The 24,819-nt window shown below is 52.0% G+C and overlaps 1 protein-coding gene and 1 long non-coding RNA gene across 2 annotated transcripts; one reads left to right on the forward strand and one right to left on the reverse strand.

Annotated features, from left to right (window-relative positions):
• Positions 1-718: 718 nt before the first annotated feature.
• CD300A (CD300a molecule) lies at positions 719-20,292 on the reverse strand. The gene is made up of 8 exons (XM_064369589.1): positions 20,214-20,292; positions 19,869-20,042; positions 12,170-12,511; positions 11,355-11,508; positions 7,614-7,708; positions 4,124-4,161; positions 3,610-3,717; positions 719-1,492 (listed from the first exon to the last, which is right to left on the reverse strand). The coding sequence occupies exons 2-8, from the start codon at positions 19,906-19,908 to the stop codon at positions 1,352-1,354; spliced, it is 918 nt and encodes a 305-aa protein (XP_064225659.1). The 5' UTR covers positions 19,909-20,042; positions 20,214-20,292; the 3' UTR covers positions 719-1,351.
• Positions 11,579-22,043, forward strand: LOC135271699 (uncharacterized). The gene is made up of 3 exons (XR_010339837.1): positions 11,579-11,781; positions 17,775-19,169; positions 21,598-22,043. It is a non-coding gene; the product is annotated as an uncharacterized LOC135271699 (long non-coding RNA).
• The last annotated feature ends 2,776 nt before the right edge of the window (positions 22,044-24,819 follow it).

A 24,819-nucleotide genomic window follows, 5' to 3' on the forward strand; every position in this document is an offset into this window, starting at 1 on the left:
GAGGCAGAATTCTGTCTCTGGAAACAGGACCCTGTTTCCAGAGAAGAAGGGTTACTGCAGGTCAGGACTGGAACGTGACTGGGCTCAATTCAAGTGAAGTCAACAACTGTTTCTGAGTTCCCCTCCATACCAGGTGCACGTCTAAGCCCCGCCCACATTATAGGCTCCATGGCAGCCTCACCTTTCAGATCCAGGAGTGCCTGGACAACTCTTTAAATCAAATCTGACAAGAAAACTGCTGTGTTTTCCATCATGGAAATGGCGGGGCATGGTGGCTCATGCTGTAATCCCAGCACTCAGGGAGGCCAAGGCGAAAGGATCGCTTGAGGCCGGGAGTTCAAGACCAGCCTGGGCAATACAGCGAGACCCCATCTTTACAAAACATAAAAAAGTCAGGCATGGCAGCACGTGTCTGTAGTCCCAGCTACTCAGGAGGCTGAGGCAGGAGGATCACTTGAGCCCAAGAGTTCCAGGCTGCAATGAGCCGTGATCGTACCACTGCACTCCAGCCTGGGGGACACAGCGAGGCCATGTCTCAAAAAAACAAACAAGCAAACAGACAGACATCATGGTGAGAAGCAGCTGTGACCCCTCTTCTCCCACTCAGGGAGGACTTCTCTTAGGAGGTCCCCAACCCGTACCCTCGAGCCTTCTCTGCACTTATCTGATATCAAAGCCAGGAGCTTTCTTCAGCAGAGGATTGCAGACACACAGCAGGCATTGTTTAAATAACTTTTTACTTCTCCCTTAAGAAGATATTTGAAACTGTTTTTATATCTCATATTAAAAATAAACCTAAGAGTCCAGAGAAACTTGCCACTGGTTCTGGAGCCATGAGCAACCCTCTCCTCCCTCTGGCCTCGGTTTCCTTGTCTGTGAGATGGGGAGGGACTTGATCATTAGTGGACTCCCCCCGGGGTCCCCCCACCATGGTCCCATGTGAATAGATCGCCACTTTGGCTCTTCTTGCCAGTTCTCCCCAACTCCCAAGCAATTCCATACGTTCCCATGGGGCTGTAATTGACGAAGCTCTTGGCAGGTGAGCCACGTCTTTTCCTGGAGCCACACGGGAAGGAGCTTTGTCCTCCACACACAGAGCCAGGATGAAGCCGGGGCAAAGGGGAAAGAGGCAAGAGGTGCTGGTGGCTGGGAGTGCTTCCTACTGCTTCCTGGAACCCCCAGCCCTGCTGGCCCTCAAGGAAGCCAGCCGAGCTGATGGCACCAGAGGGACGGCCTGGGGAACCCAGCTGCCCGTCTGTTGGTCACTGTCGTTGAGGGCAGGCTGAGGAGGACGTGGGCCAGGGATAAGGGAGCCGTCCCTGGGCTCCCTGGGGCAGACAGCGAGGCAGGCCTATGTCTTCTTTATCACACTGTAATTTGAATCTGGTTCCTCCTCCCTGGACCTCTGAGCAGCTATCCTGTTGGCGTTAGAATTCTGACTCCGGGAGTCAAACACCACTGAGGCATAGTGAAGTTCTTCCCTGGGGGCGGCCTGCAGAGAGAAACCGGAGGCTCAGGAGAGGCAGGGGAAGGAAGAACCCCCAGCACAGGATGGAGGAGGGAGGACACCTGAGGGGCCTTGGGGAGGCCTCACTATAGAGGCTCCACTGTCCCGGCCTCTTTCCCTCCTGAGGACCGGGCTCCACGATCCTGTTCCTCCCGACCTGGGCAAGCCACAGCACGATGTCCCTGGCATCAGAGGCAGGAGACTCCCTGGGCTCCTCAGGGCTGACCCAGCCTGGTCCATTCTACGGGAAGAAACTGAGGCCCTGAGAGTTGACTGGGCTCCCCCGAGACACCTCTGTGCTTCTCTTGATGAAATGTTCTCACAGCTGGGTGCGGCAGCTCACGCCTGTAATCCCAGCACTTTGGGAGGCTGAGGAGGGCAGATCACTTGAGGTCAGGAGTTTGAGACCAGCCTGACCAACATGGTGAAACCCTGTCTCTGCTAAAAATACCAAAATTAGCTGGGTGTGGTGGCAGACACCTGTAATCCCAGCTACTCAGGAGGCTGAGGCAGGAGAATAGCTTGAACCAGGGAGGCAGAGGTTGCAATGGGCCGAGATTAGACCACTGCACTCCAGCCTGGGTGACAGAGTGAGACTCCATCACAAAAAAAAGAAAAAAAAGAAAACTTCTCACAATGAAGCAGCCTCAGACCCCCCTTTCTGAGGTCCCTTTCTGCAGAGGACCCCTAGCTCTCGAGGAGAGTTGAGGCCGGTATAGGGGCACCCCGTTGGCCCTGCAGCTCTGATTAACTCATTGTGCTGTGGGCATGAGTCCCAACTTGTACCAAGGGGGCCAGGAGAAGAGTAAGGCCATGCCCCATCCGCTTTAGAGCATGAGATACCCAGTTAGAGAAACAAGGCTGTTGCTGGTCCCAGGCCACGAAGCTGTGTGGACACAAGATCATGTTATGCAAGGAGGGGAGCAGGCTTGACCATTGCAGGGGTGCTCAGAAACTTGGCCAGGAGCTGGCCGGGCGAAGTGGCTCATGCCTGTAATCCCAGCACTTTGGGAAGCCAGGGCAGGCGGATCACTTGAGGTCAGGAGTTCAAGACAAGCCTGGCTAACATGGTAAAACCCAATCTCTACTAAAAACACAAAAATTAGCCAGTGCAGTGGCATGTGCCTGTAGTCCCAGCTACTTGGGAGGCTGAGGCAGGAGAATTGCTTGAACCTGGGAGGCGGAGATTGCAGTGAGCCAAGACTGTGCCACTGTATTCCAGCCTGGTCGACAGAGTGAGATGCAAAAAAAGAAAAAAGAAAAGAAACTTGGCCAGGAGCCATCCAGGACCCTGGGCCCCCAGACAACTTTCATCCTCATCCAGATAGCTGGCTGGAGGTCGGGGAGGGGTGTGGCTATCAGGGGACCTGCAATTGATAGGATTGCATCCCTCTTCCTCTGTCCGATGCAAGAACAGCGGCCTGGGGAGAATGGTACCAGGTGGAGACATCCCAGGGAGTTGGGCCACTTTTCCAGGCAGACCAGTAACAGTATCCCCTGTCTCCCTGGCACCAGCCCTCCACGGCACCACACAACCTGTCTGAGGGGCTCCTTTGGCTCCAAGGCCTGGGGGGTCCTTTAAGCATCTCTGTCTGATGCTTACCCATCCTCTCTGCCAAGTGACCCCCAGCCTCTGCTTGAACTCTCCCACTAGCAGGTGGGTCACCACCCAGGGAGGCAGCCCCATCCCTTTATCCCAGTTGAAGGTGGCTGTGCCCTAGGGTTGACCCACAGCGGGTCACAGACAAAAACCTGGAAAGCAGAATTGATGCCAAAGAGATGATGAGACCAAAACAGTGAGAAATGGCAGGTTCTCACCTTGGCGCATGATATACAGCAGGTGCTTAACCCATCCTGGACTTCACGGACTGTCAGGGCCACAGCTGGTGGCCACGCCCCGACCACCAGCCACAGTGACACCAAGCCCTTCTAAGGACCTCTGCTCTGGCAAAATCTACACTTGCTCCATCTCCATGTGGCCCTGTCCCTGAGAGTCACAAGATCACCAAGCTGACCCCTTCTTTCCCCTTCTGCCCACCCCCCAGAGGTGCCCTGGCACAGCCCAGGGGCCTCATGCCCTGCAGCCGGGCTCCCGCACTTACCACGGTGCTGTATTCCACTTCCATCTGGGTTGGTGGTGTTGGCTTTTCCTGCAGAGGCCACGTCAGCAGCTCCAGATTCGCGTAGTACAGCTCACTCTCCTCGGCAGCCTGGTGGGGGGGCAGGAGGTGCCGGGTGGGTGTCCACGGAGCCCTGTAGCCTCTGTCCCTGCATCTCTGCATGTGTCTCCCTTCCTCTATGCTCTGGGCGTCTCAGCCCCGACCTTCCCCTTCCTGCCTCCACCCCACCCTGCCAAGTAGTTGAATGTTCCCCAGGTCCGCTCAGCTGGGAGGGCCCCCACTTCATTCCATGTGCCCTGGTGGGGAGAGGACAGCCTGGCCAGGACTTGGAACAAGACCCAGTGACCCAGCAGCATTTGTCCTGCTCTGGGCAAGCTCCACACTCCATCCATCCACCATCCATCCTCCACTGGCTGATGGGACTGTCCAGCTCCCCAGCATCCTCTGTACCCTCTGCCCAGCCACCGGAGACACCTCCTGCTGAAGCTCCCCTTACCTGCCTGTGGTTCTGGGACAGCTCTGAATGCTCACCAGCTAGAGACAAGAGGGGAGGAAGGAGGTTGAATCCTGGAGCAAGGGCCGGACTGAGGGCCCTACGAGCCTTCTGGGCAAAGGCCTTTCCCTGGAGACCTCAGCCCTGGGGACCTAGCCCTTCAGGCCTGAGGCATGCTAGGAACTCAAGGGTGTGTTGAGTGAGTGAATTAGTGACTTAGTAAATGGATGAATGAACACAGGATGAATGAATAAATGGACAAATAGATCCCAGCTGGAGGAGAGGATCTTTGTTCCACAGTAAGCAAGCTCTCAACATAGGACCTCACACAAACGTTTCCAGGGGAGGAAGGATACCACTGAAAAAGACTGTGCATTTGGGACTGAGGGCTGCATTCGACTGTGGGAGGTTGCTGGGAGTCTCCGCTCCCATCCCGGTGCCTGAGGTCTGCCCTCCCGGGCAGCCACCCTCCTGCTGCCCCAGGCCGTAGGGAAGGAGGCCTGTCAGCCCCAGGCATCCCAGCTCGGGCTCACAAGCCCTTGGCTCCTGGCACCTGCTCTGTAGGGGAGCTGCCTGTGCGCACAGCCCTGTACCCCCCGACCCTTTCACCCCAGGAGCCCAGACAAGGTGGGCAGTGGGTGACACACGCCACCAATGCCCTTGGTTAGGCCCACCTCCAGGCAACCACAGAGCCCATTGCACTGGATGAAACTGGGAGAGACACTCTGTCCACCCCTCAGGGAGCTCCCAGAATGAAAGGGGAGGACCCCACAATTGGGAGACACAGGACCATGGACAGTGACGGGCCTGCTGAGCCCCCGCTGACCTAACAGAGCACGCAGCTGGGTACTCTGGGATGCACAGTGCTCTGCTTCCAAATGCTGTGTGCAGGTGCCACACCACCCTCCCTGTCCCCACCTGGGACAGGTGTTCTGATGAGAAGGCGAAAAAGAGCTGGTGGGGAAGAGACAGGAGTTCAAAGCCAGGGAGGGAGGGTGGTAGTGAGAAGGTTCTGGGGAGCCAGCCGCAGGGGAAGCTCACTGAAGGTGAGACTTGGTCTACCCCGGTCACAATGGTGTCCCCAGGGCCCAGCATAGGCCTGGCACCCGGGGCGGCACAGGGGCTTGCAAAGCAGGGGACAGAGAGTCAAAAATGTTTGAACAGAAAGTCTTTATCTTGTTACTGAGGATGCCTTAAAGGAAGTTTAAGACCCTGGTAAACTCTGCAGCCTGTGATTTTTAGAGCATTTAATAGCTGGGAACATGGTACAATATGTTACGTGCAAAAACAGAGGTTTAAAAGAAAATAAGTGGTATGAGGTCAATTTGTTAAGAAATCGCAGATGCTTGACTGGGTGTGGTGACTCACATCTGTAATCCCAGCACTCTGGGCTTGAGCTCAGGAGTTCAAGACCAGGCTGGGCAACACAGTTGCAAAAAAAAAAAAAAAAAAATTAAACAATTAGCCGGACATGGAGGTGAGCACCTGTATTCCCCATTACTTGTGAGGCTAAGGCAGGAGGATTGCTGGAGCCTGGGGGGTCAAGACTGGAACAAGCCAAGGTCGCATCACTGCACTCCAGTCTGGGTGACAGAGTAAGACTCTGTCTCAAAAAAAAAAAAAAAAAAAAGAAATCAAAGATGGATATATGTAGGCAGAGAGGAAAGACGACTGGAAGCACATACTTAGGTGCCCGTGGCTGGTCTTCTCTAGGTGGTGGGGCTTTTAGTTATCATTGACGATGGGGAATTTATTTCCTGCTTTGTGCCTTTACTCATTTTTCAGATTCCCTACAATAATCGTATATATCCTCTTTAAGCGGGGAGAAGGCTCTTTGAGGAGCGAGAGTCTTTCTGGGTGAAAGGGCAATGAGGAAACCGAAAGGGGCTCAGAGCTGAGACAAGCGCCTATGTGGTCAGTGACGCCCACGTGGGTGCTGAAGTTTAGAGTGGGGTTACCAGAAAATGACTCAAGCAAAGCAGGCGGGAAAGAGGAAGTGATTATCTTTCCATACACCCTGCACAGATCAACTGAGGCTGATTTCTCCCCCGAAGGCATGGGTCCACGGGAGGCACTGGGAGGGGTGGTGTGAGCAGTGCCCCCACAAGCACGCACCAGCGTATCCTGCAGCTTTGGGAAGGGGTAACCCATCTCTTCCCACACCAGTCTCACTGCGGTCTTGGAAGGCTTTGGACAAAGATTCCCCTGAGAATCTTTTGCCCGTGGAATCTCAAACTCTCTGAACGGGGAGGAAGCTTCAGGCTTACACTTCACCTTGGCCAGGGATCTGCTCTCCTGGAGGACTGGTGGCCACACCTCCACGTGTGCCTCTGTTCCTGTGCTTATTCAATTTATCAGGTATTTATTGAGCACCTACTTACTGAGTGCCAAGAGTTCCTGCTCTGTCTTTTAATCTGAGCTCAGAGGATGGCAGCTGGACTAGAGGTTGCCTGGAGGCCCCTGGGGTGCCCGTTGTGGCTGGAGATATTGAATAACACATTAATTTGATGAATATTGGTTCTGTACCTCCTTGAAGCACATGCCTGTGGAAAGGCAGGTGAGGAAGCCAGCAATGACAGGCTGGTTCCCCAAAGTCTGTGACAGCAGAGGTATAGCCAGAAGGGGCCCAAGCCACTCTTTGGAGTCAAAGAAGATGTCCCAGGGAACAGGAAGTCTGAGGACAGCTGTTGGAGTTCACTGGGAGCGAGCTGGGAGGGCAGGGGAGGGAGAGCAGGGAGGGAGGGCAGGGGAGGGAGGGCAGGGGAGACCTCCTTAAATGCTCAGAGCAAACCCAGAGGGAGAGAAGGAGAGGCTGAGGTTGAGGCTCTCATTAAAGCACAAGGAGATCCAAGAAGTTGGTTTCCAGAGCACATGGACGGAGAGAGGGAGGTGGGTAGGGCCAGATCGTGGAGGGCCATGACTCCCATAGGGACCCGGACTTTTTATGGTAGGGGAGACCATGCAAGGGTTTATTTTATTTTATATACACAGGCTGGTCTTGAATTCCTGGGCTCAAGCGATCCTCCCATCTCAGCCTCCTCAGTAGCTGGAACTATAGATGCACACCACTGTGCCCAGCTCACCATGCCAAAGTTTTTTCTCTAACTTTTTAAGTAGATAGATAAAGTCAATTTAATAAAATTAGACACTGGCCAGGTGAGGTGGCTCACGCCTGTAATCCCTGGTGGATGAGCTTGCCTTCTCCAGCGTCTTGTATTTTTTTGAGAACAGGGTCATGGCTTCATGGGGCAGCCACCCTCGGCCCAGCAGTGGGAAAGCCTCCTGCTGGGAAGCCACCTCTCGCAGCCTGTAACCACCACACTCAAGGGTGCCTCCTTTGGGACCAGCCCTGTGGGATCGCCCAGGATGTGCAGTCTGGATGTGGCATTTGGTGGCAATACCGGGGGACAAGGACGTAGCTTCGAAATGAGTGGCTGTGGTCAGGGCCTGACCACCCCAGGTGGGGGCAGAGGGGTGTGGGGAGCCAACTCACCTTTGACCCGTTTCTGAAACATCCTCCATACTAGCAGGGAGGCCCCCACCAACAGAAGCAGTAACAGCGCCAGCAGGGAGAGGAGCAGCGGGAGCCTGGAGGAGGCGCAGGATGGTGAGGGTGGGTGAGCTTGCCTTCCCCACGTTATTTTTTTGAGACAGGATCTGGCTCTATTACACAGGCTGGAGTGCAGCAGTGATCATGGCCCACTGCAGCCTCGAACCCCTGGGCTCAAGTGATCCTCCTGCCTCAGCCTCCTGAGTAGCTGGGATACAGGCCACCACACCCAGCTAATTTTTAACTTTTTTGTAGAGATGCAGTTTTGCTATATTGCTCAGACTGGTCTCAGACTCCTGGGCTCAAGCCGCCCTCCCGCCTCAACCTCCCAAAGTGCTGGGATGACCCGCACGAACCAACACACCTGGTCTCCTTCTCCAACTTTTTAAGTAACTTTTTAAGGTCAATTTTCTAAGTAACTTTTTAAGTAACTTTTAAGGTCAATGTTTAAAAAATTAGACAGTGGCTGGGTACGGTGGCTCACGCCTGTAATCCCAGCTCTTAGGGAGGCCGAGGCAGGTGGATCATAAGGTCAGGAGTTTGAGACCAGCTCAGCCAACATGGTGAAACCCCGTCTCTACTAAAAATACAAAAAATTAGCTGGGTGTGGTGGCAGGCACCTGTAATCCCAGCTACTTGGGAGGCTGAGACAGGAGAATTGCGTGAACCCAGGAGGCGGAGGTTGCAGTGAGCTGAGATTGCGCCACTGAACTCCAGCCTGGGCAACAGAGCAAGACTCTGTCTCAAAAAAAAAAAAAAAAAAGAGACAGTATAAAGTCCCCTTTCTACAGACCCCCCATTTACACATCCCCCAATTTCCCTACCTATACACACGTGCTGTTCTTAAGAACCTTCCAGAGTTTATGTGTATACAAGCACACAAGAATGTACAGGATTTCCCTTCTCTTTTCACACAAAGGAGACCTCATCTAACACGATTCTGGTTTTACTTAACAATAAATCTTAGAGGTCTTTCCACATCAGTACATAAAGAAGTCCCTCACTCTTTCCTATAGCTGCAGGGTATTCCAACACACGGATAAACCATGATTTATTGAAATGTTCCCTCTGAATGGGCATTTCCCCCAGTCCTCTGCAATGATAAACGTTGCTTATAAATTGCCTTGCAGCTCCACCTTTTCAAAAAACACCTGACCACACAGCAGCAAATTGACCAGGAGGCTGACGCAGCCCAGCTTCAGGCCCCTCCACTGCTTGGGGCCCTTCCTTCATGCCTACATTTGCATTCATAATTTTCTCATCTTTTTCTTAGATTGCCACCTCCCCCAGACGGGCTCGGTGGCTCACACCTGTAATCCCAGCACTTTGGGAGGCCGAGGCAGGTGGATCACCTGAGGTCAGGAGTCTGAGACCAGCCTGACCAACATGGAGAAACCCTATCTCTACTAAAAATACAAAATTAGCCAAGCGTGGTGGCACATGCCTGTAATCCCAGCTACTTGGGAGGCTAAGGCAGGAGAATTGTTTGAACCTGAGAGGCGGAGGTTGTGGTGAGCCGAGATCTCACCACTGCACTCCAGTCTGGGCAACAAGAGCGAAACTCCATCTCAAAAAAATAAAAGTGATTGCCCTGCCCCCCACCCACAAATTGCACAAACTTCAGGCCCTACAGAACCCAGCTCTACCATCTATGTGTATCTACAGGGTAAACTTCTGGAAGTGGCACGTTCAAGCCTGAATTTTGCCTTGTCCAATATTGAGATTGTGATTCTGGGTTGGCAGAAGCCTGTGGAGGGTTTTCTGGGTATCATTTAGTAAAGAATCTGGCTGGCCTTTGTCCCTGGATCTTAGGAGGGAGGCTCTAAATCCTTGGAATTTGTCAAGAATTAGGAGTGTCTTTCTCGTTCATGAATCACACCTGGACTTTGCTAAGAGCTGAGATAACAGGACGGGGCTGGTCACCACAAAGGTCAACCATGTCATTAGAGATTTGGAGCCTTGAACCAGCCCAACCTCCCAAAGAGGGATTGGAGGTGGAGACAGTTCAATCACATCATACCTATGTAATGAAACCCAATCAAAACTCTGGACACCAAAGCTTGGAGGAGCGTCCTGGCTGATAAACATTGAGGTGGGGGTAGGGCGGGGAGTGATGCAGGTGATGCTCCCTGATTCCACCTGGAGAGGGCACAGAAGCTCTGATTGGGATTCTCCCAAGCCTTGTCCTATGTGTCTCTTCATTGGCTGGTCCTAATCTTTATCCTTTACGATAAAACTGTAATTGTAAGTATAATGCTTTCCAGAGTCTTGAGTCTAACAAATTATGGAACCTGAGGGGGTCCTGGGGACCCCCAAATTTGCAGCCAGTTGGTCAGAAACGTGGTGCTCTGGGGATCCCCAAAGTTTGGCTAGCATCTAAATCAGGGTGGTCTTGTGGATGTTGAAGCTCTTCACCTGTGGGGTCTGCAGCAACTCCAGGTCACCAGCACCAGAATTGAATTGTGGGGTTTTATGCTAGAATAGGGAGTCCATGAACCCCAGAAATTGTTTGTGACTGTATGTGTTTTTCTGGGGAGACTGTCTCTAGATGTCAGATTCTATGTGGGTTTGGTGACCCCCAAAAAGGTTAAGAACCACTATTTAGAGAGGAGAACTTGAGGCTTTGGAGTCACTTAAACCAGAATTGGAAGCTTAGCCTTGCTTCTTGTAGCTACTTGACTGGGCAAATTGCTTAACCTCTCTGAGTCTCAGTTTACTCATCTGCAAAATGGGGATTGATGTGGGTTGGCTGCGTCCTCACCCAAATCTCATCTTGAGTTGTAGCTCCCATAATTCCCACGTGTTGTGGGAGGGACTCAGTGGGAGATAATTGAATCATGGGGTGTTTCCCCCCATACTGTTCTCATGGTAGTGAATTAAGTCTCACGAGATCTGATGGCTCTACAAGAGGAAACCTCTTTTGCTTGGTTCTCGTTCTCTCTTTTGCCTTCTGCCATGATTGTGAGGCCGCCCAGTCATGTGGAACTGTGAGTCCATTAAACCTCTTTCTCTTTTTTTTAATTTTTTTGAGATGGAGTTTCGCTTTCGTTGCCCAGGCTGGGGTGCAGTGGCAGGATCTCGGCTCGCCGCAACCTCTGCCTCCCAGGTTCAAGCAATTCTCCTGCCTCAGCCTCCTGAGTAGCTGAGATTACAGGCATGCGCCACCACACCCGGCTAATTTTGTATTTTTAGTATAGACTGGGTTTCTCCATGTTGGTCAGGCTGACCTCAGGTGATCCGCCTGCCTCCGTCTCCCAAAGTGCTGGGATTACAGGCGTGAGCCACCGCGCTCGGCTCACCTCTTTCTCTTCATGATTTACCCAGTCTTGGGTATGTCTTTATCAACAGTGTGAAATCGAACTGATACAGGAATGGCGACAGCACAGGGCTGTGATGAAGGGCAAATGAGAATACTCACATGAAGCGTCTAACACAGGCTTAGCAGGATGTCACCAGCGCTCAGTAACTATCACTTTCCTTCCATCTGCCCCCCAACTTCTCCCTTACCTGAGCCCCCTTCCAAAGCCAAGGACAGGTCCAAGCCGGAGTATACAGACTGGCTTCCAACCTGTGCCTGGGGCAAAAGGAGTGATGCGCACCTCCGGCTGCCCCACAGGGCCGAGGTCCCCACCCTGGGCTCCTTCCCACAGGGCCCCTCCGTGTCTCAGGGGCTAGGGTGCTTACTGTAAGTTCACGACCTCCTCATTGTCCCCCTGGATGCTGGTACTGTGGGTGGCACTCACTGTCAACAGGGTAGTGGATGGCACAGGTGGAAATGCAGTTGTGATTGCTGAGGTCCTGGCTGCAGTGACGCTGGTAGGTGTCACTGACGTTGATGCTAGTGACAAAACCACAAGTCAGATCTAGGGAGCTGTCTTCACACTCTCTCACCACTCAGGATGTTTTTTTGGTTTGATTTCATGTGAAATGCCCACTCAGGAAGGGGGCGGGATGCAGGACCTCCTGGGCCAACTGGGCATTTCTGAACAGGACCCAGGTTCCACTCCCAATGGTCCTGATTTTCCATCCTGCTGGTGAGGGTCCAGGTGCTCCTGCAAGCCGCCATGCCGCAGAGGAGTCAGTCTACACTGCAAATCTGACCTGTCACATGGTAAGGCTCCCCCTGAGAGCAGCAGCTTCCCATCTGGCCCCCAGAGCCTCTCTGTTCAGCCCCACTCTCTCCCCACACAGGTGCACGTCCATGGTGCTGAGCCTCAGGTGCGCTCCTGGCTCCTTCTCAGGCAATGCTCTCTCAGCCTCCCTGTCACCGGACCCTTCCCTTCTTCAATACTGGGCAGAGATGTCAGCTGCTTCAGGAGAGACCCCCTGACTGTTCCCCTGGCCCCATCTCTCTCCCTCTCTTACACACACACACACACACACACACTCTCTCTCTCTCTCTCTCTCTCTCTCTCTCTGCTTCACATCTCCAGTCTGATTCCTGCCCCAACAATTCCAACCTGAGGCCTATTTAGGCACTGAGGGAAGGAGGGGCTCACCTGGGAACACGGACACCTCAACCTGGATGAAGGGATCACGAAGGTCTTTGAGCAATGGTGTATCCACCCCACACCAGTACGTGCCTGCGTCGTCCTCTGTAAGATTCTCCAGGGTCACTGTGAAGCTGAGGTTTGCAGGATGGTCCCTGATGGACACTCGGCCGTTCCTCACTTTTCCTGCTGAGCTTCTGGTCTCCACAATCTTGGTACATGGGATAATCCACGGTGCTCTGCACCAATATTTGTTGAGATTCCTGTGTTTCTCCTCATACTCACAGTGCACGCTCAGGGATCCCCCCAGGGGACCTGCCACAGTGAGGGAGCCGCTCAGAGCAAAACAGCCTGAAAAACACAAGCCCGAGTCCCGCCTCCTCCTCAGATGGGCCTGGCCAGGGGTGCCCTGGGGCCAGGGGTGCCCTGGGGTCAGGGCTGCATGGACCCTGGGGGTGTGGAGGAGGCAGCGGCAGGCAGGCAGGCTTTGTCCACTCAGGAGTGGGGACTGTGGGTGAGAGTCTCCCTCCGTGCACAGGTGGGAATGGGGCAGAGGCTTCCATAGAGACTGGAAGGGCTCAGGCTGGGTTCCCTGGGGTCACCTCCTCCAAAGATTTCCCAGCCCCGCATCAGCACCCCAGCCCTTAGCCCCTGACTCCTTCACCTCATATCAGCCCCATCAGCCAGATCATACCTTGAGCATTCTCTTTTCTGCTCTGCGACCCCCGAGATTTTGCTCACAGCAGCCCCTTTCTCCAGCCCCCTGCCTCCTTTTCCTTACCCTTCCCACCCCTCTCACCCACAGGGGCCTCCTACTTCCAAACCTGCCAGGACCATGAGAACTTACCCCTAAGTACCTGCCTTTCCGGGAGGGCCACCCCAGCCCTGGGCACCCTAGTGAGAGGAAGACCAGCCCACATACCGATCTGGTCCCATCAGGGGGACAAACCTGGACAGCAATAGGGTTGTCAAGCCATTTTGACAAGAATACTGGCCAGGTACAGTGGCTCACGCCTGTAATCCCAGCACTTTGGGAGGCTAAGGCAGGTGGATCACTTGAGACCAGGAGTTCGAGACCAGCCTAGCCAACATGGTGAAACCCCGTCTCAACTAAGAATACAAAAATTAGCCCACATGGTAGCACACCCCAGTAATTGTAGCTACTGGGAAGCTGAGGCATGAGAATCGCTTCAACCCTGGAGGTGGAGGTTACGTTGAGCTGCAATGGCGCCATTGCACTCTAGCCTGAGTGACAGCGAGACTCCATTTCAAAAAAAAGTCACAAACGCAGAAGGCGCACTGACAAAAACTTTAATTAATCCTGTGTCTTACCTTATTTTGCCCAGCTCTCCTAGACTTAAATCTTGGAAATAAATGAGCTTCCTTGAAAATTAGGTCTGCCATTTTCCCAAATAATTCTCAAACGAAAAGTAGGGAAAGTAAGTTGATGGCTGGAAGCTAGTGTCTGCCGCCAAGCAGAGGACACATGGACCCTCCCCCAGGCAGATGGGCATGTGCCCGCTGGACAGTTGTGTGTGCAGTGTCTCACTGCCCTTGTAATTCTGTGATCGGGCCCCATATTGGCTGGGGATGGTGGGAGGCGGGCTTGCTTTCCTTTCCTCAGGTTAGAACTCTAATTTTTTTTTGAGATGGAGTCTCTCTCTGTCGCCCAGGCTGGAGTGCAGTGGCAGGATCTCGGCTCACTGCAACCTCCGCCTCCTGGGTTCAAGCGATTCTCCTGCCTCAGCCTCCCTAGTAACTAGGATTACAGGTGTCCACCATATCCATCTAATTTTTGTATTTTTAGTAGCGATGGGGTTTCACCATGTTGGCCAGGCTGGTTGTGAACTCCTGACCTCAGGTGATCTGCTTGCCTCGGCCTCTCAAAGTGCTGGGATTACGGGTGTGAGCTACTGCGCCTGGCCAGAACTCTTTAATTTCACTTACTGTTTCAAATGGTTAAATCTCCTCACATGAGACTTTGGGAGCACTGAAATGGAAGCCCCAGCGGGCAGGGGTCTCCTTCTCATCCCTTCAGTGTCCACAGGTGCCTTGAGTACGGTAGGCCTTTTATAGAAACTTTATGACCCCTCCTCCTCGACCCCATCGGCTCCACACCCAGCCCATGGCTGCCCAAAGATGATGACCAGCTCCCCAGTGCCTCTCCCAGAGGCCCCTGCAAACCTCCCCTCCTGACCTGGATGTACAGATCCCCTGCAGAGGAGGCCTTTCTAAGCTTGTCACAGGTGTGATGTTTCCTGAGGCTCTCAGCGGCAATTGCCAGGACAAAGCAGAAGGAACCTCAGAAGAATCTGCGTTTATATCTCTACCCTATTATGTATCAGTTAGGTGTTCTGAGACAAGTTAGTTAACCTCTCTGAGCTTCAGACACCTTGCCTAGGAAGTGGTGACAATTGTCCCTGCCTCATATGGCCTTTGCGGGTGTTAAATGAGATCAGAGGTGCAAAACGTCTGGCAAATAACATTAGGTTGAATCACACAAAATGGCCAAGATTCAACTTTTTGACCAAGACTACAGGGTTTCATATGACTCGGGCTAATGAAGATGGACAACCTTTGGGCTGCTCTGAATAAGAAATGACAAGAGAAAAGGACCCAGATGAAGGAAGAATGGAGAGTCAAGATATCATTTTGCAGAAATTCCCTACAAAAAATTCATAAACTTAGATGAATGTGATTTTCTAGAAAAATGCAAATCACTAAAATTGACACATACTAAGTGCTTAATAAATAAATGTAGACTGGGCAACATGGCGAGATCTCATCTCTACAAAAAGAATACAAAAATTACCTGCGTGTGCTGGTGCACACGTGCAGTCCCAGTCACTCAGGAGGCTGAGGTGGGAGGATCACTTTAGTCCAGGAGGTTGAGGCTGCAGTGAGCTATGATCACATCACTGCACTCCAGCCTGGGTGACAGTGAGACCCTGTCTTAAATAGGCCAGGTGCAGTGAGTGGCTCATGCCTGTAATCCTAGCACTTTAGTAGGCCAAAGTGGGAGGATCACTTGAGCCTGGGAGTTTGATGCCAGCCTGGGCAACATGATGAGATCCCATCTCTACCAAAAATACAAAAAATTAGCAAGGTGTGGTGGCACGTGCCTGCATTCCCAGCTACTAAGGAGGCTGAGGCAGGAGGATCACTTGAGTCCAAAAGGTGAAGATTGCATTGAGCTGTGATCATACCACTGCACTCCAGCCTGGGCAACAGAGTGAGACCCTATCTCAAAACATACATATATACATAAATGCATGAATGAATGAATGAATGAATGAATGAATGTCAGTTCCCAGCCCTCTTCCACCCAAGATACTGCTCCTGGTCCCTGTCCTGACCCGATTCCCTGCCTCTCCTGAGCTGTGAATTGTCATCTTTTTGTCTATTTTGGCTTCTCTCCTGACCTCAGTGACCCCACCTCCTCTGCCCATGGCACCCAGTCCTGTCTCTCATCCCACCTCCAGTGTCTGACTTGTCTTTGGATCCTCTCTCCTCTTTTCTCTCTCTCTCTCTCTTTTCTGTCTCTCCTGATTAACTTCTCCCCTCTGAAATCTTGGATAAAAAAATGTAACCTGGCCGGGTGTGGTGGCTCACGCCTGTAATCCCAGCACTTTGGGAGGCCGAGGTGGGCAGATCACGAGGTCAGGAGTTAGAGACCAGCCTGACCAACATGGTGAATCCCTGTCTCTACTAAAAATACCAAAATTAGCCAGGTGTGGTGGTGCATGCCTGTAATCCCAGCTACTTAGGAGACTGAGGCAGGAGAATCGCTTGAACCTGGGAGGCGGAGGTTACAGTAAGCTGAGATTGCACCATTGCACTCCAGCCTGGGTGACAGAGCAAGATTCTAACTCAAAAAAAAAAAAAAACGAAGAACTATCACCTAATCTGCCCAAAGCTCTGCCCCACCTGTGAAGGTGGCATTATAATTTATAGATTGGGAAGTGTCAGAAAACCCTCTGTTTATTTCCCCTAACCACACGTATTCCCAGCGCTCCCAGCCCCAATCCTCTAATCATAAACAGGAGACTGGAGACCACCTTGGGGCCAGGGTCCTCTACCAGGATGCTTATCTGTTGTCTTAATGTTTTCCTTTAAGATCAGAGTCTTGACCCATTAACTCTCAGATAAATGACTGAATTGTCCAACTCAAGAGGTCAGAAAAGGAACACACGCATACACGACGTAGAACCAGTTCTTCTTTCACGAATTTGTGAATTCACAGAAATCAGTGAAATAAGAAACAAAAACAGTAAGAACAAAAAGAATAATATATATATAAAACACGACAGAAGAAACAACAGAGGAGTTAGCATATACATTTAAAAATGGATTTTTCTTTTGGAAGTGGCAAAAGCCTAATTATTTTACTTTTTTGAGATGGAGTTTCGCTCTTGTCACCCAGGCTGGAGTGCGGTGGTGTGATCTCAGCTCACTGCAACATCCGCCACCCGGGTTCAAGTGACTCTCATGTCTCAGCCTCTCAAGTGGCTGGGACTACAGGGTGTGAGCCATCACGCCTGGCTAATTTTGTGTTTTTAGTAGAGATGGGGTTTCACCATGTTGGCCAGGCTGGTCTCGAACTCCTCACTTCGTGATCTGCCCACCTTGGCCTCCCAAAGTGCTGGGATTACAGGAGTGAGCCACCGCGCTTGGCCTCAAACAATTAACTAGACTAGTGGGTAGCCAGACCAAAAAAATAGACACAGATATACAATTTAAAAAAAAATAACAGTTTAATTTGCAAATCTCTACAAATAAGCCTGTCAACCTGGATGACATTGATGATTTTTAAGGAAAATATAAATTACCAACATAGGCCAAGATTAGATTTTTTTTTCTTTTTTAAGAGATAGAGTCTTGCTATATTGCTCAGGCCAGTCTTGAGTTCCTGGGCTCAAGTGATCCTTCCACCTCAGCCTCCTCAAATTCTGGGATTACAGGTGTGAGCCACTGCATTCAGCTAGATTTTTTTAAATGTAGACCAAAAATGATGAGTGTTATTAAGAAATGCTTTCCCTTCCACCAAAAGAAAAGAAGCAAAACTCAGACGGTTTTACAAGTTAGTTCTTTCTAAACTTCAAGGAACAAAAAATTTCAGGTGTATTTAAACATTTGCAGAGAACACGGAAACAGGGAAATCTCCCTAATTCTTTTCATGAAGCCAGCATAATATAGCAAGACAAAAATCTGACCAGATCTCTTAATGTAATTCACCTCCTTCATAGCTGAAAGGATAAAAATAATTTCTATAGGAAATAAAAATGGTACTTTGTAGGGGCTGGGGGCAGTGGCTCATGCCTGTAATCCTAGCACTTTGGGAGGCCAAGGCTGGCAGAATTGCCTGAGCTCAGGAGCTCGAGGCCACCCTGGGCAACACGGTGAAACCCCATCTCTACTAAAAAATACAAAAAATTAGCCAGAAATGGTGGCAGGTGCCTCTAATCCCAGCTACTCGGGAGGCTGAGGCAGGAGAATTGCTTGAACCTAGGAGTTGGAGGTTGCAGTGACCCAAGATTGAGCCACTGCACTCCAGCCTGGGTGACAGAGAGAGACATTTGTCTTCAAAAAAATAAAAAAATAAAATGTTTTGTAGGGACCAAGTGTGGTGGTTCATGCCTGTAATCCCAGCATTTTGGGAGGACAAGGCAGGAGGATTGCTTGAGCCCAGGAGGTGGAGGCCAGCCTCAGTAACATGGTAAGACCCTGTCCCTACAAAAAACTTCAAAACCAGCTGGGTGTGATGGCACACACCTGTCATCTCAGCTACTGTGGAGGTTGAGGTGGGAGGATCACTTGAGCCGGGGAGGTGGAGGCTGCAGTGAACCATGATTGCACCAACTACACTCCAGTCGGGTGATGGAGGGAGACCCTGTCTCAAAAAAATAAAACTGCTTTGTAGAGGCTGGGTGCGGTGGCTCAGGCCTGTAATCCTAGCTTTTTGGGAGGCCAAGGTGGGTGGATCACCTGAGGTCAGTAGTTCGACCTGACCAACATGGACAAACTCTCTCTACTAAAAATACAAAATTAGCTGGGTGTGGTGACATGTCCCTGTAATCCCAGCTACTCGGGAGGCTGAAGCAAGAGAATCACTTGAACCTGAGAGGCAGAGGTTGCAGTGAGCCGAGATCGCACCATTGCACTCCAGCCTGGGCAACAAGAGCAAAACTCTGTCTCTAAAAAAAAGGCTTTGTAGATAGCCATTGGCGGATGACTTCTTCCTACTAAATGAGAAGCGCTGGTCCTTTTCCCCTGAGTCAGCGACAAGACAGGGACAACCACTACCACTGCATCTGCTGGGCCTCATTCCGGCTGTACCAGCCAATGAGTCAGTGGGAGAAAGAGAAATAGATATCAGACAGGAACTGAAGACTCCCCATGCACACCAATCCTATGGGCACAGAAGAACACCCAAGAGAATTGCAGGAATATCCGTCATGGAAGGATGACCTGTTTCCAAGTGAAGCTACCAAAAGTAATAACCTTCTCACAGACAAGTAGTTAGCAAATATAATTGCAGGAAACCTCCAATCTGGCTGGGCACGGTGGCTCATGCCTGTAATCCCAGCACTTTGGGAGGCTAAGGCGGGTGGATCATGAGGTCAGGGGTTTGAGACCAGAGACCAGCCTGACCAACATGGTGAAACCCTGTCTCTACCAAAAATACAAATGTTAACTGGGCGTGGTCACCCACCTGTAATCCCAACTACTGAGGAGGCTGAGGCAGGAGAATCGCTTCAACCTGGGAGGCAGAGGTTGCATAAGCCGAGATCACACCACTGCACTCCAGCCTGGGCGACAGAGTGAGACTGTCTCAAAAAAAAAAAAAAAAAAAAAATCCTCCAATCTGTAAGGAAAGCAACCAAAAAGATGTCACATATCCTAAGACTAGGCCTGAGAGTCTTCACAGGACCTTCCGAGGAGAGCGGTGGACGTGGACTGACCAACGGCACAGCAGGTGACTGCAGGAGGAAGCCCTGACCTTGGACAGGTAAGGCTCCACCCTACGATTCTCCCTAAAGAAGATCTCAGCGCTTCTCTGCCTGGTTTATTTTCCCTCCTCGTCCTCCCCGCCACCTTTTCTGCCCCCTCCTCTGTCCCATATCCCCTCCTTGCAGATGGCTGACCTCTGGTTCTCAGGCCCATGCTGGGGCCACCCCCAGTCAAGCCGGCCTCAGGACATCCCCCTGCTCAGACTCCAGCCTCTGGGCTGCCCTGGTTAAATCTCCATGTTCCTGAGACAAATGACCTGCTCCCTACCCACACCCTCCCAGCCCCCCACCCTTCCTCCACACCTTGCACCTGGTGAGCCAGGCATCGCCCCCACCCTCCCCACATGCCCCTCGCAGCCAGTGGCTGCCACTCTACACCCACCAGAACACATCCTGCCTCTCGTCCCCCTTCCTGTGAGAATTCAACTGAAAACCTACAAAGTCCCTTTTCTGCAGCCACCCCTTATCACTCACCCCGCTCTGGTTCAGCCAAGGTATGTGAGTGCAGAGCTGGGAGAGGTGGGCCCCTTCCTCTCCCAGGAGTGTGGTCCCTCATATAAGATGGACAGAGCACACCCCATTCTGTGTTCTGCTCGGAGTCCAGACTCAGGGGTGTCTTGTGCAACACCTGCCCTGTGGCCCTGCCCCTCGCACCCTCCCTCCCTGCTGCAGACATTCCTGGGCAGAAAGCCCCTCACCTGGGACCCAGAGGAGCAGCAGAGTCCAAGGCAGCCACATGGCCCCTTCCCCAGCACAGGTGGCACTTGCAACAGCGCCTGGACCGCGGCGCCTCAGGGAGGGTCTCCAAGCTTTCGACTTCTGCTTTTCGTGGTACTGCGCGCTTCCTTGTTCAGCTGCTTTTGGTTCTTTTCCTAGAGGCAGTCAGAAAATGGAGGAAGCTGGGGAGACCTGGCTGAGGCTCCCCTGGGAACAGCATGACCTCCTTAACCCAGGTGGAGGCTGCAGGTTCCTCGGCTATTGCTAGTGATGAGACCTCTCCCGTGGTGACCCCGTAGCTGGCAGGCATGCTCCCTGACTCTCACCTCCTGGGTCTGTGGGGTCCAGGTTTCCTTCTAGTGGAAGGCCCAGTAACTCCTCCCTCCTTTCCCTGTGGTTAAGATGGTCAACCCTGGGGGAGGGGCCCGCTGAGGCGGCTGCCCTTGGGAACTCCCCTTCCCTGAGTCCCTTCTCTGAGTCCTTTCCCTGAGTCCCTTGGGGGCCAGACCTGGGGATCCGGACTCAGGGAAGGGGACTTGTCATCGGCCTCAGAGTCCCTGAATGGTTCCTAGTCTTGGAAATGTGTCCTCAACTTGACAGGGAGGTCCTCCAGCCCAGCCTTCCTTTCTATATAGCCCCACTGGAGCCAGCTAGGGGCTGGGCGCAGAGCAGGGGCTCAGCGAGCCTGCAGGGACCCTTTTCCTTCCTGATCCACATGCAGTTCAGACTCTAGACATACATGCACACTCACACATATGCACTCAAACACACACACATACACACTCATACACACATTCCCATACACACATTCACACACTCACACATACACAAACACACACATACATATACATACACACACATTCATATACACTCATTCACAAGCACATACACTCACACATACACAAACACACTACATACTCATACATACAAACACATTCACATACACTCATTCACAGACACACACATACATATACATACACACACATTCATGTACACTCATTCACAAACACACACACATACTCATACACATACACACATTCACACACACATACACAAACACACACATACATATACATACACACACATTCATGTACACTCATTCACAAACACACATACACTCACACACACATTCATATACACTCATTCACGTACACAAACATACACATACAAACACACATACACATACACTCACACATACACACACATGTTCACATACACACAAACACATTCACACACTCACACACATACACAAACTCACATTCACACATATACACCCTCACACACAAACGCACTCTCACCCACACACATTCACACACTCATTCACACACATTCACACAAACACACACACACTCTTAGCCACACATTCACACACACTGACACATACAAACACATTCACACATACACATTCACACACACTGAAACACACACACACACAACTGACATACACATTCAGACACACGGACACATTCCCACACACACAAACACACAGTCTCACACGCACCTTGTGTAAGTGACCCAGCTTGTACAGAATGACCAGGCGAGCACAGAAAATGCCAGTCCTAATGTGAAATGCGTCACCTGGGAGCTTGCAGTCCCCAAGCTCAGAGTGTCCACTCACACGGAACCCTGTGCCAGCTCTGGGGTCCCAAGAATGCCCTTCCCTCTGGCTCCTTTTGGAATTTTTCCCTTTTCTCTACCTTCTGGCCATAGTAGCACCTTGACCAGGAAGGTGTCAGGACGTCACGGAGGCCTGTGGGCTCTGCTGCTGGAAGATTCCAGGACAGAGCCTGGAGGACATCATGGGAATTTCTATTACCATGCAGCCAGAGACTAAAGCTCATCAAGATCCAAGACACTGGCCGGGCGCGGTGACCCATGCCTGGAATCCCAGCACTTTGGGAGGTGGGTGGAGCATCTGAGGTCAGGAGTTCGAGACCAGCCTGGCCAATATGGTGAAACCCAGTCTCTACTAAAAATACAAAAAAATTACCCAGGCTTGGTGGCGGGCACCTGTAGTCCCAGCTACTCATGAGGCTTAGGCAGGAGAATCGCTTGAACCTGGGAGACAGAGATTGCAGTGAGCTGAGATCGTGGCATTGCACTCCAGCCTGGGCAGCAAGAGTGAAACTGTGTCTCAAAAAAAAAAAAAAAAAAAAAAAAGATCCAAGACACTTTGGATTGTGACATTATTGAGCGGAACATAAAAATGCAGGAGATGCATCATATTCGGTGGTTTATGTGGCCTGATCATTGCAAAGTTTCCTAAAAATTATTTTTAATTCAATCATGACCAAAAAAGGCACTGCTGCAGTCTTGAACGTCCAGACCAGAGAGAGAAGCAGAAGGCTACGTTGTGGCATGGCTCGTCCACTTACCACCGAATGGCTTCTGTGAAACATCAGTAATGACAGCTCCTCCGTGGGAATAAGTAGTATGATTATGATACAAATACTCAAATGTCAGTGTTACTTAACATCCTCAGGTCAGTTTTCTCCTGAGGGAATACATCTCTACTTTTGATGAAAGGTAATCGGAAAATTGGACTCAATAGGGAGAAGGGTGCTTTGCAGATAATCTCTGGGATGCAATTCTCCTTAGGCACATAGAGAAACACCTGACTTACTGTAAAGGGGAAGGGATCGGGGACTCACCCTGCCACACCCATCCTGATCACCCCATCCTGTCCACAAACCCAAAGGGAGAAGCAAAATGGTGCAAAACAACCACAAAACATGAGAGAATTCGGGAAGTGACACGTTCCGGCCACGTGCCGACGGCCATCAGGTGGCATGACTCAGGGGGGCATGAGCTGAGGCCATTTCCCAGGGTGGGGCGGAGAGGGGGTCACACAGCAACCGCAAAACCTCTGATTGGCTCTGGAGCCTCTTCCTGGTGTGGACACACGTGCTCAGAGGCCAGTGAGGGGCACTGGTGGTGATGTGGGGTGGGGGGTTTCCTGGGAAGACCTGCCGCAGCAGCATTGAATCCTGTGAACTGCAGGGTCCCCAGAAAAGATGTGGGGAGTGGAGGAGCTACGGGACTTCTCAGCAGAACTTCCCTTTTGAAAGCAGCCCGATCTCAAAGCCACCCTCCCGCCAGAGCAGTCTGGCTGTTCCCCATCCTCTCTGTTCCTTCCTCCCCTTGAGCCTGAAGGAGGGAGGGCCTTGGCCCCATGGGTGCCACTCAAGGGCAGCCCAGAGGCTGGGCAGACCAGAAGCTGGGCACCCAGGGCTGAGAAGCAGGATTGGGCCTGCATGACTGTGGCCCTCGTATTGGGACGAAGAGCTTGACAGCTGCTGAGCACAGGATGGAAAAGCGGGGCAGGCTGACCTCTGCGGAATACCTACTGCTGCTTGATGCTTTTGCTGTGTGTGCCTCGAGTTGTGTACTCAAGGTCCTAATGAGATTTGCAGGGGGAGGGGCACTGGGGAAGGGCAGAGACTGGGGACTAGGAAGATCTCACTTCCTTTCCCCAAGAGCCTGAGTGAGACCAGCTGTAAGGGCCTGACCCTGCCTGGGGACTCCCCATGCCCATCTCTGGGGAAGCTTCCCCACCCCTCCTGCACCCCCCAGAGGCTGAGGCAGCTTCAACAACCCATGCCCCAGCACGTCCCACAGTCCCCGGGCCTTAGTCCACACCAGCTGGTCATGATGACGGCTCACCTGCTCACCGGCTTGATCCTGGGTATGCTGTGGTCAAGATGAAGGGGAAGAGGAAGCCGTAAGCAGATGTCCAGTAGTCACAGTCAGGGGCCTGGGAGCCTCAGCGTCCCCCAAGACTTCCTGTCCACAGAGTCACTGCTCCATCCAGGCCCTAAACCCAATCACAGGGGCCTGGCATGGAAATAACTTCTCCGCTTTGGAGAGAGGAGCCAGGTACAGGACCTGGCCCAACAGCCTGGGGCCTGCGGAGCTCAGCAGGGCACCAGGAGTACTTAAGATCTGTGCATTACACCTAAGTTTTTTCTGTTCCCTCTGCTGCCAGACCCCCTTAGACCCTTCCTGGCACTGATGAGTTGTTAGTTTTTCAGAGACCTGACTCCCTCCTTCTTGCAAAGCCAGAGGAAACAGGGAAGGCTGTCAACAAACCAAGTACCCAGGTGGTTAGACGCTCCCAACAGAAGGCACGGGCTCCCTACATCTCTGGGGAGTGAGGAATTGAGTGCTGTGTGTGGGTGCTACATGTCAACACAGCTGAAGGCAAAGTCTCCTGGCCAGGCCTGGCCTGGCCTGGCCCCAGGTGTGCCCAACAAATTCCTATCTGGCTCCATGGCACCCCAAACCCCAGCACCTTCTCTCTGCCCCAACTTGTGATTGCTCACCTGGCTTTAGAACCCTGGCTCCAGGACCAGGCATCGTGGCTCACACCTGTAATCCCAGCATTTTGAGAGGCTAAGGTAGGCAGATCACCTGAGGTCAAGAGTTCAAGACCAGCCTGGCCAACATAGTGAAACCCTGTCTCTACTAAAAATACAAAAATTAGCCCAGCGTGGTGGCGCACGCCCGTAGTCCCAGCTACTCAGGAGGCTGAGGCAGGAGAATCGCTTGAATCTGGGAAGTGGAGGTTGTAGTGAGCTGAGATCATGCCACCATAATCCAGCCTGGGTGACAGTGAAACTCCATCTCAAAAAAAAAGAAAAAGAACCCTGGCTCTACCTTGGCTCTGTCCCCACCCCCCATCCATCCCTGCTTTTCTGTCCCACATCTGGTTGGCCCCAAGGGGACATGTTGTGACCCTAAAAACTCAGGGTGGCAGGCAGTAGAGTGAGCAGAGGCTGGACAGGGTGGAGCTGGGGTGAACCAGATGGGGAAACTGAGCCCTGGAACAGGCAGGTTGTGGGGAGGTGCTTGAGGGGCTCCCACAGTCCTGCTCCTAACTCCCAAAGTGGCTGGAGCCAGAGGATGCAAATCAGGCAGTGGGACCTAGCAGCC

The sequence above is a fragment of the Aotus nancymaae genome, unplaced genomic scaffold (genome assembly GCF_030222135.1).
Source record: "Aotus nancymaae isolate 86718 unplaced genomic scaffold, 86718_ANA_hifiasm-v0.15.2.pri h1tg000089l, whole genome shotgun sequence".
Lineage (NCBI taxonomy): Eukaryota > Metazoa > Chordata > Mammalia > Primates > Aotidae > Aotus > Aotus nancymaae.